Source organism: Typha latifolia, chromosome 11 (assembly GCF_019914945.1).
Source record: "Typha latifolia isolate L0001 chromosome 11, TyphaL0001v2, whole genome shotgun sequence".
Classification (NCBI taxonomy): Eukaryota; Viridiplantae; Streptophyta; class Magnoliopsida; order Poales; family Typhaceae; genus Typha; species Typha latifolia.
In genome coordinates, this window is record NC_133096.1 from 6,025,927 (window position 1) to 6,038,336 (window position 12,410).

A 12,410-nucleotide genomic window follows, 5' to 3' on the forward strand; every position below is an offset into this window, starting at 1 on the left:
AAAATTTAGATGTGTATAAAAGTTTGAGTGGGCTAGTTTGGTCAAATAATCTACTTTTGCTAGTTAAAGATTAGTTTTTTTTTCCCTTAAAATCATAAGCCTGTAAACTATTCATCTCTAATATATATAATGAACAACTAAGCCACGAAAGAGGCCAGTGCTTTAGTGAAGAATTTACTAAATATCAACTCTAATAATGAGTCGTTCTTCAAAACTAAGAGGGTCACACTTCACAAGAGAGAATGGACTAGAGTTTGGTTAAAATGATTAATACCTACAAAGTTACAGACAAAAAGAAGCAATGAAATAAGTACTGTTTTGAAAAGAAAAGGGAAGAAATTAAATTAGACTTCCCGCTAAATATGAAGTAAATACTACTCTCTGCAGGTAAAAGTAGATGACAAAAGAGTAGCATCAGCTGAGAGGCTACAACCATCTTCAAATCTCAGAAAATAACAATGGATACGCCCATCCCGAAGCATCCAAAGGCTACCCAAGGGCTTAGTCGTTCACCTGAATGAGAGAATGAGGCTCAGTGTGACAAACAAATGTAACTTTTCAAAAAATATGCTAAATTTACCACTGGAATAACATACTACTTTGCTTTGATAAAATTTTTAAAGAATATTCTGGAGGGTGAAGTAGATTTTATTTTCTATCTGAGATAATAAGGTTATTGTTGCATTCAGACACCCAAATTGTAGTAAATGTAAAAAATAGATCTGCGCAAATTAAGAAATGCCATTGTTAAACATTCAACTATAGCAAGAAAAATCTAACAGTCAAATTTCCATCAGGTTTAGCTTATCTAAGACCATTCACCCTTGAAAACTTAGGACATAAGTCATTATAGTGCAGGAATCCAGATTGGCTTGCACTTCAGAGTTACTTGTGGAATAAGAATATGCTTATTCTAATATAAGCCTACGTATTCTAGTATAAATTTTCTTATATTTATTTAGCAAATAAACAACCACTTAAGTCTATACTAATATGATAATACCTACTTCTCTCTGCTCTCATCTTTCATCTAATATTTTTATATCTACTAATTACTATCTAACCTTGGAAAAGACGTCATTCCAATTACTATCTCTCTTTCCTCTTCATCTTCTCTCCTTCTCATCCATTCATTATAAAAAGTTTTTGTCATTTATCAAAGTATCATTTTAACTTTGTCACATCAAAGTGTCATTATTACATATTGTACTAAGATACAACTAAACAGTAAAATAACTTTTATTACTATAAGCTCTCTTATGCTAGTATAAAAAAACTAGAAAAACTACACTAGTATTAGTCTTATTCCATAAGTGAACAAAACCTTAATTGGTAAGGACTAAGGAGACAATCAAACAATATGATGCCAAGATAAGTTTGGAAAACTGATGTGGAAAAGAAAGGTAAATACTCGTATCATGTGTACAAAACGAAATAGGCACGAAAATAGAATTTTATTCATGAGTTACCTTCCAATATTAGCTGCATTATTGGACTTCTTCAGTAGGATGGGCAGCTATGCCATTAATGAATCATTCTCAACATTCAACATCATTATTTGGAGGGATACCTGTAGGTCTGTGATCGAGCTGAGCTTGATTAAGCTCATCATCATTCAATCAAGCTTGGCTCGATTGTTTCAATTCGAGCCTAGCCTATTTTGAATCAACCTGAACTTGAGCCTAAATGGGATGCTTGATAAGCACAATCAAGCATATTTTGACTCAATCCTAATTCAAGACTGATGCAAGCTTAGTTCAAACTTGAATCAAGCTCAAGCTTGATCAAATCAAATCCTTCCAATCAAGGAAGTAGATATGGACCTTTAATTCTTTGATCTAATGGTTCTAAACTATATGCATTTATCTTTCGAGCCTTAGGGAGCCAAGCCTAAGAAGCTTGCTTGTGATCAAGCTCAGATTGAAATTAATTTCGAGCCTAAACCAATTCAAACTCGGCTCATTTCCTTGATCGAGCCTTATTGCGCCGGCTTGATTATTTTGTCAGCTGTAAGTAAATAACAGCACATCTCCTCTTCTATTTGGAGCATCATGGAATATAATCTTTCAAATAGATAAAATCTGAGTATAATTATATAACGAGACCTCAATCTGAACACTTGTTGGCAGAAGGATACTTAGAGTAGCACCATATCTCAACATACAACTTCACATGTCAGATTGACATAATGTTGCAACAGTGTTTACTTTTCATTTTAAAGGGGAATAGGTCAAGAACTGATGCAGAAAATATCAATTTGCCTAATAATGAATCACTTGTTCTAACTGATCAGAAGAGAGAATCCATGCATATGAAACTCTCTTTTAAGAGGGGAAAAAAAAAGATACCTGAAAGATTCAAAATTTGTGTTTTCAGATGGAAACTCTGCTCTAAGATGTTCCAGTCTATACACAGTCCAGAATAAAAATAGAACAGTAATTAACAGATAGAGAAAAGATGAACTTACCAGTCTAAACCAACACCCAAACAAGTCTTAAGACCGTCTAAATGAGGCCAGTAATTGCATCCAAAGAACAAAAGTAAATATGATAGTTCACAAATCAAATGCAGAGCATAGTTTGAAAGTTCATATATATTAAATGATGTAAATTCATATGGGAAAATATTGAAAACATTGAAAGTTCTCTAGTATGTTAGTCTCTTTGCATACCTATTCTAGCTGCCTTCCAGAAGAAGCCACGAAATCTGCCAAATGTGGTAATTTGTAAGATAACTAACTATACATACATATGAAAGTCAATCCTCATAAATTAGACAAAGCTAGTTATCATAGCTATGCTTATTGATTGAAGATCTTTAAACTGCAAAACAAGAACATGACTTTGACAAGAGTAGCTGTCTCCTCAGCAAATGTAAAATATAACTTACCAGCAGATTTTGGGGGACCTTTGTAAACATGCTTCATATGAAGCAAGTGATCTACATGAAGAGTCTACAAACAGATTGCCTAGTCAGTCCTCAAGCTTTATCATTACTCTATGTGAAATTAAAAGTATCCTACCTTCATTACTTTATCTCTCTTCTTCAATTCCTCATTTAACCATCTTTCCTTACCCCTTAATACAGTCTTATCCTGAATAGACATTTCCTTTCTCATGGACAATGTTTTTGATCTTTGACCTATACTGCTCCCTACTGGAATAAGAAGACGACCAGTAGTGTTGTAAGAGTAGAGGGCATCACACAGTGTGATGAGGAACCGAGGGTACTGTCACTTAACATTTCCACCAATCAGACCCCATGTAAGTAGGACCCTCATGCAATAGACACCCCTTTTAAAGGGATTGCCACCTTGGGTGACCGGAGCACGCCATATATTACAGAGGAAGGCAATATAGTTATCAGTTACCACTGCCACCCAGTCTTGAGCCAACCACTAATGCATGCAGGATAATGGGCTTTTTCTAAGTTCATTCGAATACTTTGACATCAAATTATGAATAATAAATGTGTTTCTATCTTACCACTATCTATGGAATAATAGGATCACATGTCTGTTCATTATGACCAGTAAATGGACACATTAAAAGAAAAAATTAGGCTTATAGTTGCTATGCTTTCTTCCTCGTATCATTTGCCAAAGTAATACTCCAATGGACTGTTGACCATTCCTTTCCTAGATGTCCATCAGTGAGAACTTAACCCTGTTTTTCTTTTACAATTTACTTATGAAGCACAGTTACAAGATACGAGATACGGATATGAGATACGGAGATACGGAGATAAGGTGATATAGATATGTGGATACAACAAATTTTGAAAAGCAGGATACGAATATGACATGAATACACCAAAAAAGAAATAAATATATTTTCAATCTATTAATATAACATATGGTAAAAAATGATAACATCCCAGAAATGATAACAAAGAAGGAAAGAAAGCTATAGATTTATTATCTATATGCTTAAAACTTTAGAATAATTTTGCAATAAAAACCGATATGAAACTTAAAACGTTAATGAAAAAGACACATTTTACTACAAACTAGACCTGCTAAGCCCAAAGAACAATGCATGCACAATGTATGCACTATGTAGATGTGCAAAACACCAGAGAATCAAAATTTAGAAAGAGTAAAAATTAAGCATCGAATTATATTGTTGGTATCCTTTTGGACTGGGCCATCAATCCAATACCATGAAGTTTTGTATTAATGTAAATGAAGCAAGTGAATATAAGGCAATCCTTAATGAAGGTACATTGCCTAGCCAACCCTCATGTTTTATCTTTGGTTTACATTCAGGTACCACGTCTTTTAATCATTCCTTTGCCATCCAATCTATCTTATCCCAAATTCAGACAATTTGTTCACGTTTACAATTGTTTTCATCATTTAACCTACACTACCATATGGAGAGTAGACATTATCTGTACTGTCAGAACTCAGAACAGATCAGAGACAAATAGTGCCACTAAGATGATTGGAGCATGTTGTATTATTATATGGACTAGAAGATAACATTCATTTGTATTGCCAGAAAAGATCAACAGAGACATAATTTTTCCACTAAGGACAATTGGTGCATGTTGTTCTACATGAAGGAAGGCAAGATTGCTACCATTGCCAGTCTTTGATCAAATTCCTAAAGCACAGAAGTAGATAAGCATTTTTAAAGTTCACTACAAATCATCGAGGTTGAAACTTCCAATTACAAATCTGAAATCTGTATGTTCCTCTCAGGGATTGTTTTTCGCACAAAGGATTGTAATTTCATTCTATTACGACATGTAAATCCATTCATTTTGATTAGTCTACAAGGCAATACAAAAGAAACCAGCTTAAAGAGAAACCTGTTTTCTTGGGTTGGGAATTCACTTAACAAGATGGGGACAAACTCCAAAATCTATGAGAGATTTCAAAACACTTCGAAAAACACAGAATAGGCCAAAGAAAAGTAACAGAATTACAGGAGTGAGGTAAAGGAATCATGATGTAGTCTACTGCTATGGGTCTTTCAAAAATTGCGGCATTGAATTACTAATCTGTCAATATATATCTCTCTTTATCAACATTGGTACTAGTGGAAAAAGATCAAAAGTTCGGTAGCCTCAATTTCCTGGGACCCAAATTCACATTATCTTTCCCATTTCCAACATACTAAACAGAGATACAAGTTAAAATGAACAAAAGCACACATCTTTGCACTAAAGGACACCAATAATGGCTTAGATCAAAATCCAAGAACGGAGTTTCAAAAATACGTACTTAAGAGCACCAAATCATACTTAAGAGCAAGTAAATAAGAACGCTTTGCACGAGATAACAAATGGGAATCCCTTAGAAAAAGTGTTCATTCGAAGAAGTACCCAGTCTTATGGTCGAGAATAGCGGGAAATTGCATCTTGATGTAGGTACAGGTGCAGATCACCAGCAGAACCACGGTGAGGAAGGAGTGGAAATTAAACAACGCCGACTGGAAAATTTGGACAAAGAGGAATGATACAAAAACTTCTCCTAGTTATAGAGAATAATAGATGGTAAGAGGGGGATTTGATGAGATAATTACCATCAAGCTGCGTGTTGCCTCGGATAGGAGGAGAAGAGCGAGGCGGATGAGAGCGATGAAAATGCCAAAGAGCTACGCGAGAGAGAGAGAGTAGTGTTGTGCTGTGGTTTTACTGGCCATCGGATCGGGTCAAATTGGGTCAGGTTGAGATCAAACCAAAGCGAACACGATCAGTTTATTTAGTTAGTTAGAATATTAAACATGATATGATTCATATTTTAAATAGGTTAACTTGGTTAGATTTGATCATTTGAATGAGTTACATGGTAATATAGGGATAGTATCAACAGAGTTATTCAGCTCATAAGTAGGTTATTTAAATTATAATTGAATATTATCAGATCATAAATGAATTGACCTTAAATAAGTTTCAGTTAAATAGATTGGTCGAATTAAATATATTACACATTTAACGTTGGTCAATTCATTTATAACTTGAATCTAAGTATTTAAATCTATTTAGAATTTTCTGATTCATATCTATCACAGTTTGGTATAAAAAAATAAAAAATAAAAAATTGGTGAAATGTTAGAACTCGATGGAGAAAGAAAAAGTGGCGGTGTTGGACTTGGTTCCTCTTTTTTTTAATTTTAAATTATTTATTATTTAATTTTAGGGTAAAGTGCGCACGTAAATAGTTTTATTAATCCACACATTTAATAATGCGATTATAATATAATACACAAAATAAGAGAGAGAATATGGTCACCATTTGATACAAGTTTTATATTTATTGTACTAGACAATGCCACAAAAGAAAATTATCTAGCAAAGAAAATAAGGCCACGACGGATTAGCAAATGCATTAAGTTATCCTACGGCGCTATCACAATCTGACAATTAAGTACTTGTTTGCTTTGAGTTTAGAAATTATTTCTAAACTAGTTCAGTAACTAAATATCTTTTTATTATTTTTATATTTAATTAAATTTATTTTCCAAAAAAAATTAAAATTAAAAAATAAGACAAACTAATCGAATTTGAAGCTTAGCCCGAATCCCTAGAGTCCAAGAGAAATGAGAATCGCCCACCAAAATATTGATAAAAGTCATCCACAACCACTCTACAATAAAGCAAAAAAGAAGGAAAAAAAAAAGAGTAATAAAACCCAAATGGCGCATGTACCAGGAGAGGAGGAGCACATAACCACAATATGAGACAGTGATTAGGTGGCGAGCTGGTTTGGAGCATGAAATGGATATTGAAAATCTCACCCAACCTCTACCATTAAACACTCTCTCCGAGCACCGCACATCACCCCAGCAGCTTGCCATGACCTGAGTTAGGAAAGACGAGATAGGAAGGAAGCCCACTCCCTACCCCACACTTCTACTCTCTTCATGTTGGGTCAATCCAGATGAGGCACAATCAAAGCAAGGCAAGGGCAGGAGGAGAAAGAAAAGAGAGTAAGTGAGAGAGGAGGTCGACAATAACGAAGGAAAAAGGAGATCACCTGCTCCCCATCACATAGCCAGAAAGGCTATCTAGGGAGGTAATAAGATTTGAGTTATATTTTGGATTCTCTTCTCGCATCTCAATAAATACGAGGAAACAATACTCCTGATTCCGATCACTTATTTCAAGTGAATCCACAAGACAGTAAATCGTAATCTTATTCCAACTTTTCCATGAACATATCTTTAACCAACATGCATTGTCCCATAAGAGAATTGGTAAACAATCAAAAATGGAACGTGAGAATAATGCAAACCGAGTATATTCTATCAAATCCCCTGAACATGACACATCAGCGAGAGCCCAATTAGATTAGCATTCTCAACAATGTGACAATGGAAAAATCAACAGAAGGACAGATGCTAAATTCAAATTAAAAAAAAAACAACTAGTGAAATAGCTTGACCATATAGCACAAGAGATATTATCATCAGAAAGCACCCTAATTTACCAAAAGTCGTGGAGAAGAGTGAACTTTGAGAAATATTCAAATGAAACAACACATCACTGGAGTTGCATAATCAAAATGCTTCTCCCAACAAACACTATTTTGACAGATTATAAGTAAAATCAGCAAATCTCTGAGGAAGAATAGTCCATGAGAACAAGAAAGGGTTACAGAAACCTGGCACAGAGTAGATAAGATTCCCATTGCAAAACCTTGCTATTACTCAAAATATGCAATAAGTTTAAAAAGAAACAAAATCTCGTTATGTACAACAATGCTGCAAATCATGGCCTACTGCGATAGAATAGAATCACAGACTTCTATAGCACAACAGAAAGAAAATGAGATTAATTCTTTGAACATACAACAGCATGAGACACAAATAAATGCCTCTAATCAAATTACCATCAGAAAGTACTATCTCAGCAATCAAATTTCACCATATATGTCAAGCAATCCAACATGAGATAGCTTAACGCTATAGAACAAGCCATATTTTCATCTTTAGTATCTGTGTCATCACTTGCAAAACGTAGTAGGACAAAGGAGAAGAGCAAGGCTAGAGTTATCAAACAAATATACCACTAGAAGACAAGTAATAAATATGTTTCGCAAACAAGCAATGATAGTATATGATCATTAATTACAGAACTAAAATAAACAAATTCAAATAAACTTGTCACACCGACAAGTTAAAAATCATCCAGTATCCAATTTGCCAAAACATGCTTCCCCAGGATTACTTTTAAAAAAGGCGAGATAATAGTTAGTAAAGCACAAAGATACGAACTATAGCATATCAAGACAAGATAGAATCACATACTTCTATCACATAAGGCAGTTAAACAATTAACTACTGCTCCTTATTACAATATTTTTTTTATCAAAATAGCAGCAACACCAATACATGTACGAATAAACCCAAATTATTCTATACTTTAATCACATCGTAGCATCAGAAAACACTACAGAAACTATCAATGTCCACAGGTATCTGATGTCACAAATCTCAATGATCAGTAACCGCATCAACTAATATATATGCTCAATAAGAAAGTAACACTCCATTTTCACTGCATAAATTATACAACTGCAAGCAGTGTAAAGCTGTAAAACCTAAACTCCCACAAGTACAAATAAAATCAAGCATCCAGATTCTATCATCCCATACATTATAAACCCTATAGAATTGAATCAATTTCCTTTTATTTTGCTGACTGCAAACAAAGGATTAAGCACTTCACAGACGAAAGTGATCATGAAAAGAAAAAAAAAAAATTGTCATATCTTGAGGATGTGTTCAGCAATCAAATTCCACACTGATCCCGGCCAAATCACCGATTGCAATAGTAATTAACCGCATAAAACTGATAATACGCGCAAATAAGAAAAACATAATCCGTTCCCATTGCATAAAGCATACAACTAGAGGAAGCGGTAAACACTAAATTCGCACAAGTATAATTAGGTAAACCTCAAATTAATCATCTAATTCGTGTCATAAAAGCTTAGAATTCTTCCATTCCTTTTTATTCTTACCAAAATCATAATTTCCGATCTTCCACTCAAATCTTATCGATATCTTCATCCTCGAACTCAATATAATCATCACCGGCGCCATCCTCCTCCTCGTCGAGTCCTCCGGCGATGCCTTCGTTAAGCCTAGTGTTTTCAGGGAGCTCACCATAAGCTTTCAGGAGCCTGGCCTCGTCAGGCATGTACTTGAGGATGACGTCGGCCTTGTCGTCCTGGTAGTCGCGGAGTCCCACGAGGACGATGTCGCCGGCGGCGATCCAGACCTTCTTATGCATCTTTCCACGGATGTGGCAGAGCCGCTTCGTGCCATCGATGCACATCGCCTCGCACCTTCCGTTCCCGAGCATGCGGAGCACCTGGGCGTACTCCTGGCCATCCTCCTTGAAGACGAGCTCGCGCTTCTCGTCGTCGGCTTCGTTCTTCCCTCTCTTACGGTTCTTGCCTCCCTTCCCCTTATTCTTCGGCATGCTGGAGGAGGGAGAGGACGATGGAAAAAACCCTAACCCTCGGAGGAGGAGCAGTAGGCCGATTCGATACTCGAGGCAAGAAGAAAAGAACTGCGTTTGCGTACAAACGACGGGAAATACTAATGGTGCTTGGTGGATGTTTTGACCAAACTAGCCTTACCCAAAATTTATTTACCAAATATATCTTACCCTAAACTTAGTACCAAATTAAGGGTCTACTTTTTCCAGCTTAACGTTCATGTCAAACTTGTATTTCAACACAAAGAGGAAATGTTATCAAGTTTAATTAGAATCTTCATGCTAAAATAAGTAGCTTATCTGATTAACATTTCATTTGTGGGAAGCCAACAAAATAATAAAATAAGATAAGAACTTGGCATTTAGTTTCATTTGGGTCGAAACTAACAAACTGAGGCAAGTTCTCTAGAAAAGAAAACACTATCAAGTTCAATTTCATATTACTAAGCATAATATCAAATATACTACTATCTTGATGAGTATATTTATAAATAAATATATAAATATATAAATATATATATATATATATAATATTCTCTTATTTTACTTAATATTTTCTTGAGCTTACAACACCTTTTTTTTAATAGTAAGAATGCACAAAGAATGAGACATTCATATGCTTAGCATTTTACAGGAGAAAACACTATTTATTTTTTTCACTTCCATAATTAAAAGGCTAGGATGTTTTAAGCTTTTATAGTAGTTGGTGGGTTAATATAGTTTTAAGCTAAAGATCATGGGATCAAATTTATAATTCCCACTTTTGCTTGAAAATATAAAACTTCGCTCATTTAAATTAAATCAATTTCTTGGATCTATTAAAATATTTCAATCTAAAAAAAAATAAGAAAAATTGTCAGAATATAAAAATCATCGTTCTTTAACTATTTAAGCTTTTAAAGTAACTGGTAAGTTAACATAGTATACATAGATAGATATGCTAAACTTAATATCATTTTACCTATAAATAACTAATTTTGGTAGTAAGTTAAATAATTTAAATCTTAGCCTCCCCTTTTTTTCCCTTCTCTTTTCGTTATCTTCCAACATTTATTAAACTCTCTTAAATCTTTCCTCAATCAGTGACCTTCGTTCTCTTCATTAACTATAAACTATATTTTTCACCATTCTCCTCGTTCACAACTACCACCTCCTCGTCACCGCCACTTCTACCTCCTTCACAACCATTCTCCTCCTTCATAGCCTAATATTTTTTTCTCTCAGTATGTGCCTCACTCCCAAATCCTAACACTCCACCATTATCCATTAAGGTTACGAAGTAGGTACGAAAATAGAATTTCTAGAGTCAACAACAAACATCATCACCTCGATCCTCGGGTTAGCCTCCATCCCCTCTTTAGTTTTATTTGATAATAGCCTAGTTAATCATGTTTAATTAGGAATTTAATTATGTCTGCCTTCACCGGAGAAATTCGCCGGTCGACGACCTCAAGTCGACTACCCACCGGTCCCGGGAGTTTCTCCGCTTCAGCTCCTTACCGTGGGTACCCACGGGGCGCAGGGGAGGCAATGCCATGTCACCTCCCACCGCCGGGTTATTTGGACTCAGGTGGCCACCGCTGACGGTGGTGGCCTTGCTCGATAGCCTCGACTGACTCACCTCTTCACGTGGAAGAGGTGGGTACTCGAGATGAGGGCTTCGAGCCCTTCTTTCCCTACACTTGGAAGCTCCATGGCCGTCGGCCATGGAGTTCCTCAGCTCTCACCATCGGCCACACTGGCCGATGGTTCAAGCTCACCTGTAATCCAAGTCGACCTCATAGACTTGGGGAGTCGATGGTGCTAGGCTGCTATCGATGGGGATCACCGGCAGCAACACCACTTTTCTCCTCTGTTTTCTTCTCTAGCAAGGAGACGAGGAGAAGGGTGGAGGTTGGGCCAACCCCCATCGCACTCTCTCTGAGTTGTGGCGTGGGCCGCAGCCCAAGCCCTCGGGCCTTTTCTAAGGCCTTGGTGGACTGGGCTCTGGAGCCCAATCCACCACCTTAGTTTTTGGTGGGCTACGGTAGGCCTGCAGCCCACCTCCTCACCCTGATGGACTGGGCTCCAGAGCCTAGTCCACCATCTTAGGGTATTGTAGGCCCACCATCTCAACTTGCTGGACTGGGCCCTTGAGCCCAATCCAGTGCGCTTTAGAACTAGGTGGGCTGCGGTAGGCTCGCAGCCCACCTCCTCACTCTGTTGGACTAGGCTCTTGAGCCCAGTCCATTGCCTCTAGTCTAGTGGGCTGCAGGTAGGTCTGCAGCCCACTTTCTCTCACCTAAACTTGCTGGACCTTGAGCCCAGCCCAATCTTTAGACCATAAACTGATTTATTATTAGTCTTTTATTTTCTTAATTCTGTTAGCTACATAAATTGTAATTGTTTTATTTTCTCAGCCATGTTATTAATAAAATTAGGATTAATATATGATTAAAATAGGTATTTGAATTTATTATTCTTTTCAATTATCTTCGACACTTACAAATGTGAAACTCTAAATAACCATTTTTAAATTAAGACAAAATAATATATTCGGACCTAGAAAATCAAAACTTAATTTTTTTTACAACAAGGTTGTAGTCCTTTAAGTTCATCGATCTTGCGTTTATTTTATTTATAAATTATTAGACCCATTATTGTGCGGGAAGGATATCGAAATCCAGGAAGAGCCGACTGATTAGGAGAGTAAGACAGATTCCAAAGATATTCCAGGCGAGTAAAATTCTATAATAGTCTACGAAAAATGCATACTTATGTCATTTCTTACCTGTATTAATTAAATGTCATTTCTTACTTGTGAAAATTACATGATATTTTATATTTGCATTTAGTTATATGTCAATTCTTACTTGCATTATTTATCACTTAATGCATATGTATGATAGACTCTATGCTTGTTTATAATACCTGTTATTTTGATGATTATGTTAAATAAATAATAGAGGTCATGG

The 12,410-nt window shown here is 35.9% G+C and overlaps 2 protein-coding genes across 2 annotated transcripts; both read right to left on the minus strand.

The window, feature by feature from the left end:
* Nucleotides 1-253: 253 nt before the first annotated feature.
* Nucleotides 254-5,666, minus strand: LOC140797125 (uncharacterized). The gene is made up of 4 exons (XM_073150388.1): nucleotides 5,532-5,666; nucleotides 5,332-5,438; nucleotides 2,672-2,706; nucleotides 254-513 (listed from the first exon to the last, which is right to left on the minus strand). Exons 1-4 carry the CDS (start codon nucleotides 5,532-5,534, stop codon nucleotides 446-448), a joined length of 213 nt encoding a protein of 70 aa, XP_073006489.1. The 5' UTR covers nucleotides 5,535-5,666; the 3' UTR covers nucleotides 254-445.
* Nucleotides 5,667-8,776: 3,110 nt separating this feature from the next.
* LOC140798207 (eukaryotic translation initiation factor 1A) lies at nucleotides 8,777-9,535 on the minus strand. Its single transcript, XM_073151977.1, has one exon. It carries the CDS (start codon nucleotides 9,436-9,438, stop codon nucleotides 9,001-9,003), a length of 438 nt encoding a protein of 145 aa, XP_073008078.1. The 5' UTR covers nucleotides 9,439-9,535; the 3' UTR covers nucleotides 8,777-9,000.
* Between the last annotated feature and the right edge of the window lie 2,875 nt (nucleotides 9,536-12,410).

Bases quoted from the DNA above. Each gene is read 5' to 3' on its own strand.
- LOC140797125 (XM_073150388.1), bottom strand. The intron at 2,707-5,331 runs GTACTTCTTCGA...CACATTTGGCAG, and splicing joins ATTCTCGACCATAAGACTGG to ATTTCGTGGCTTCTTCTGGA. The intron at 514-2,671 runs GTATGCAAAGAG...TCTCTCATTCAG, and splicing joins CTGGAAGGCAGCTAGAATAG to GTGAACGACTAAGCCCTTGG.
- LOC140798207 (XM_073151977.1), bottom strand. From the start codon at position 9,438: ATGCCGAAGAATAAGGGGAAGGGAGGCAAGAACCGTAAGAGAGGGAAG.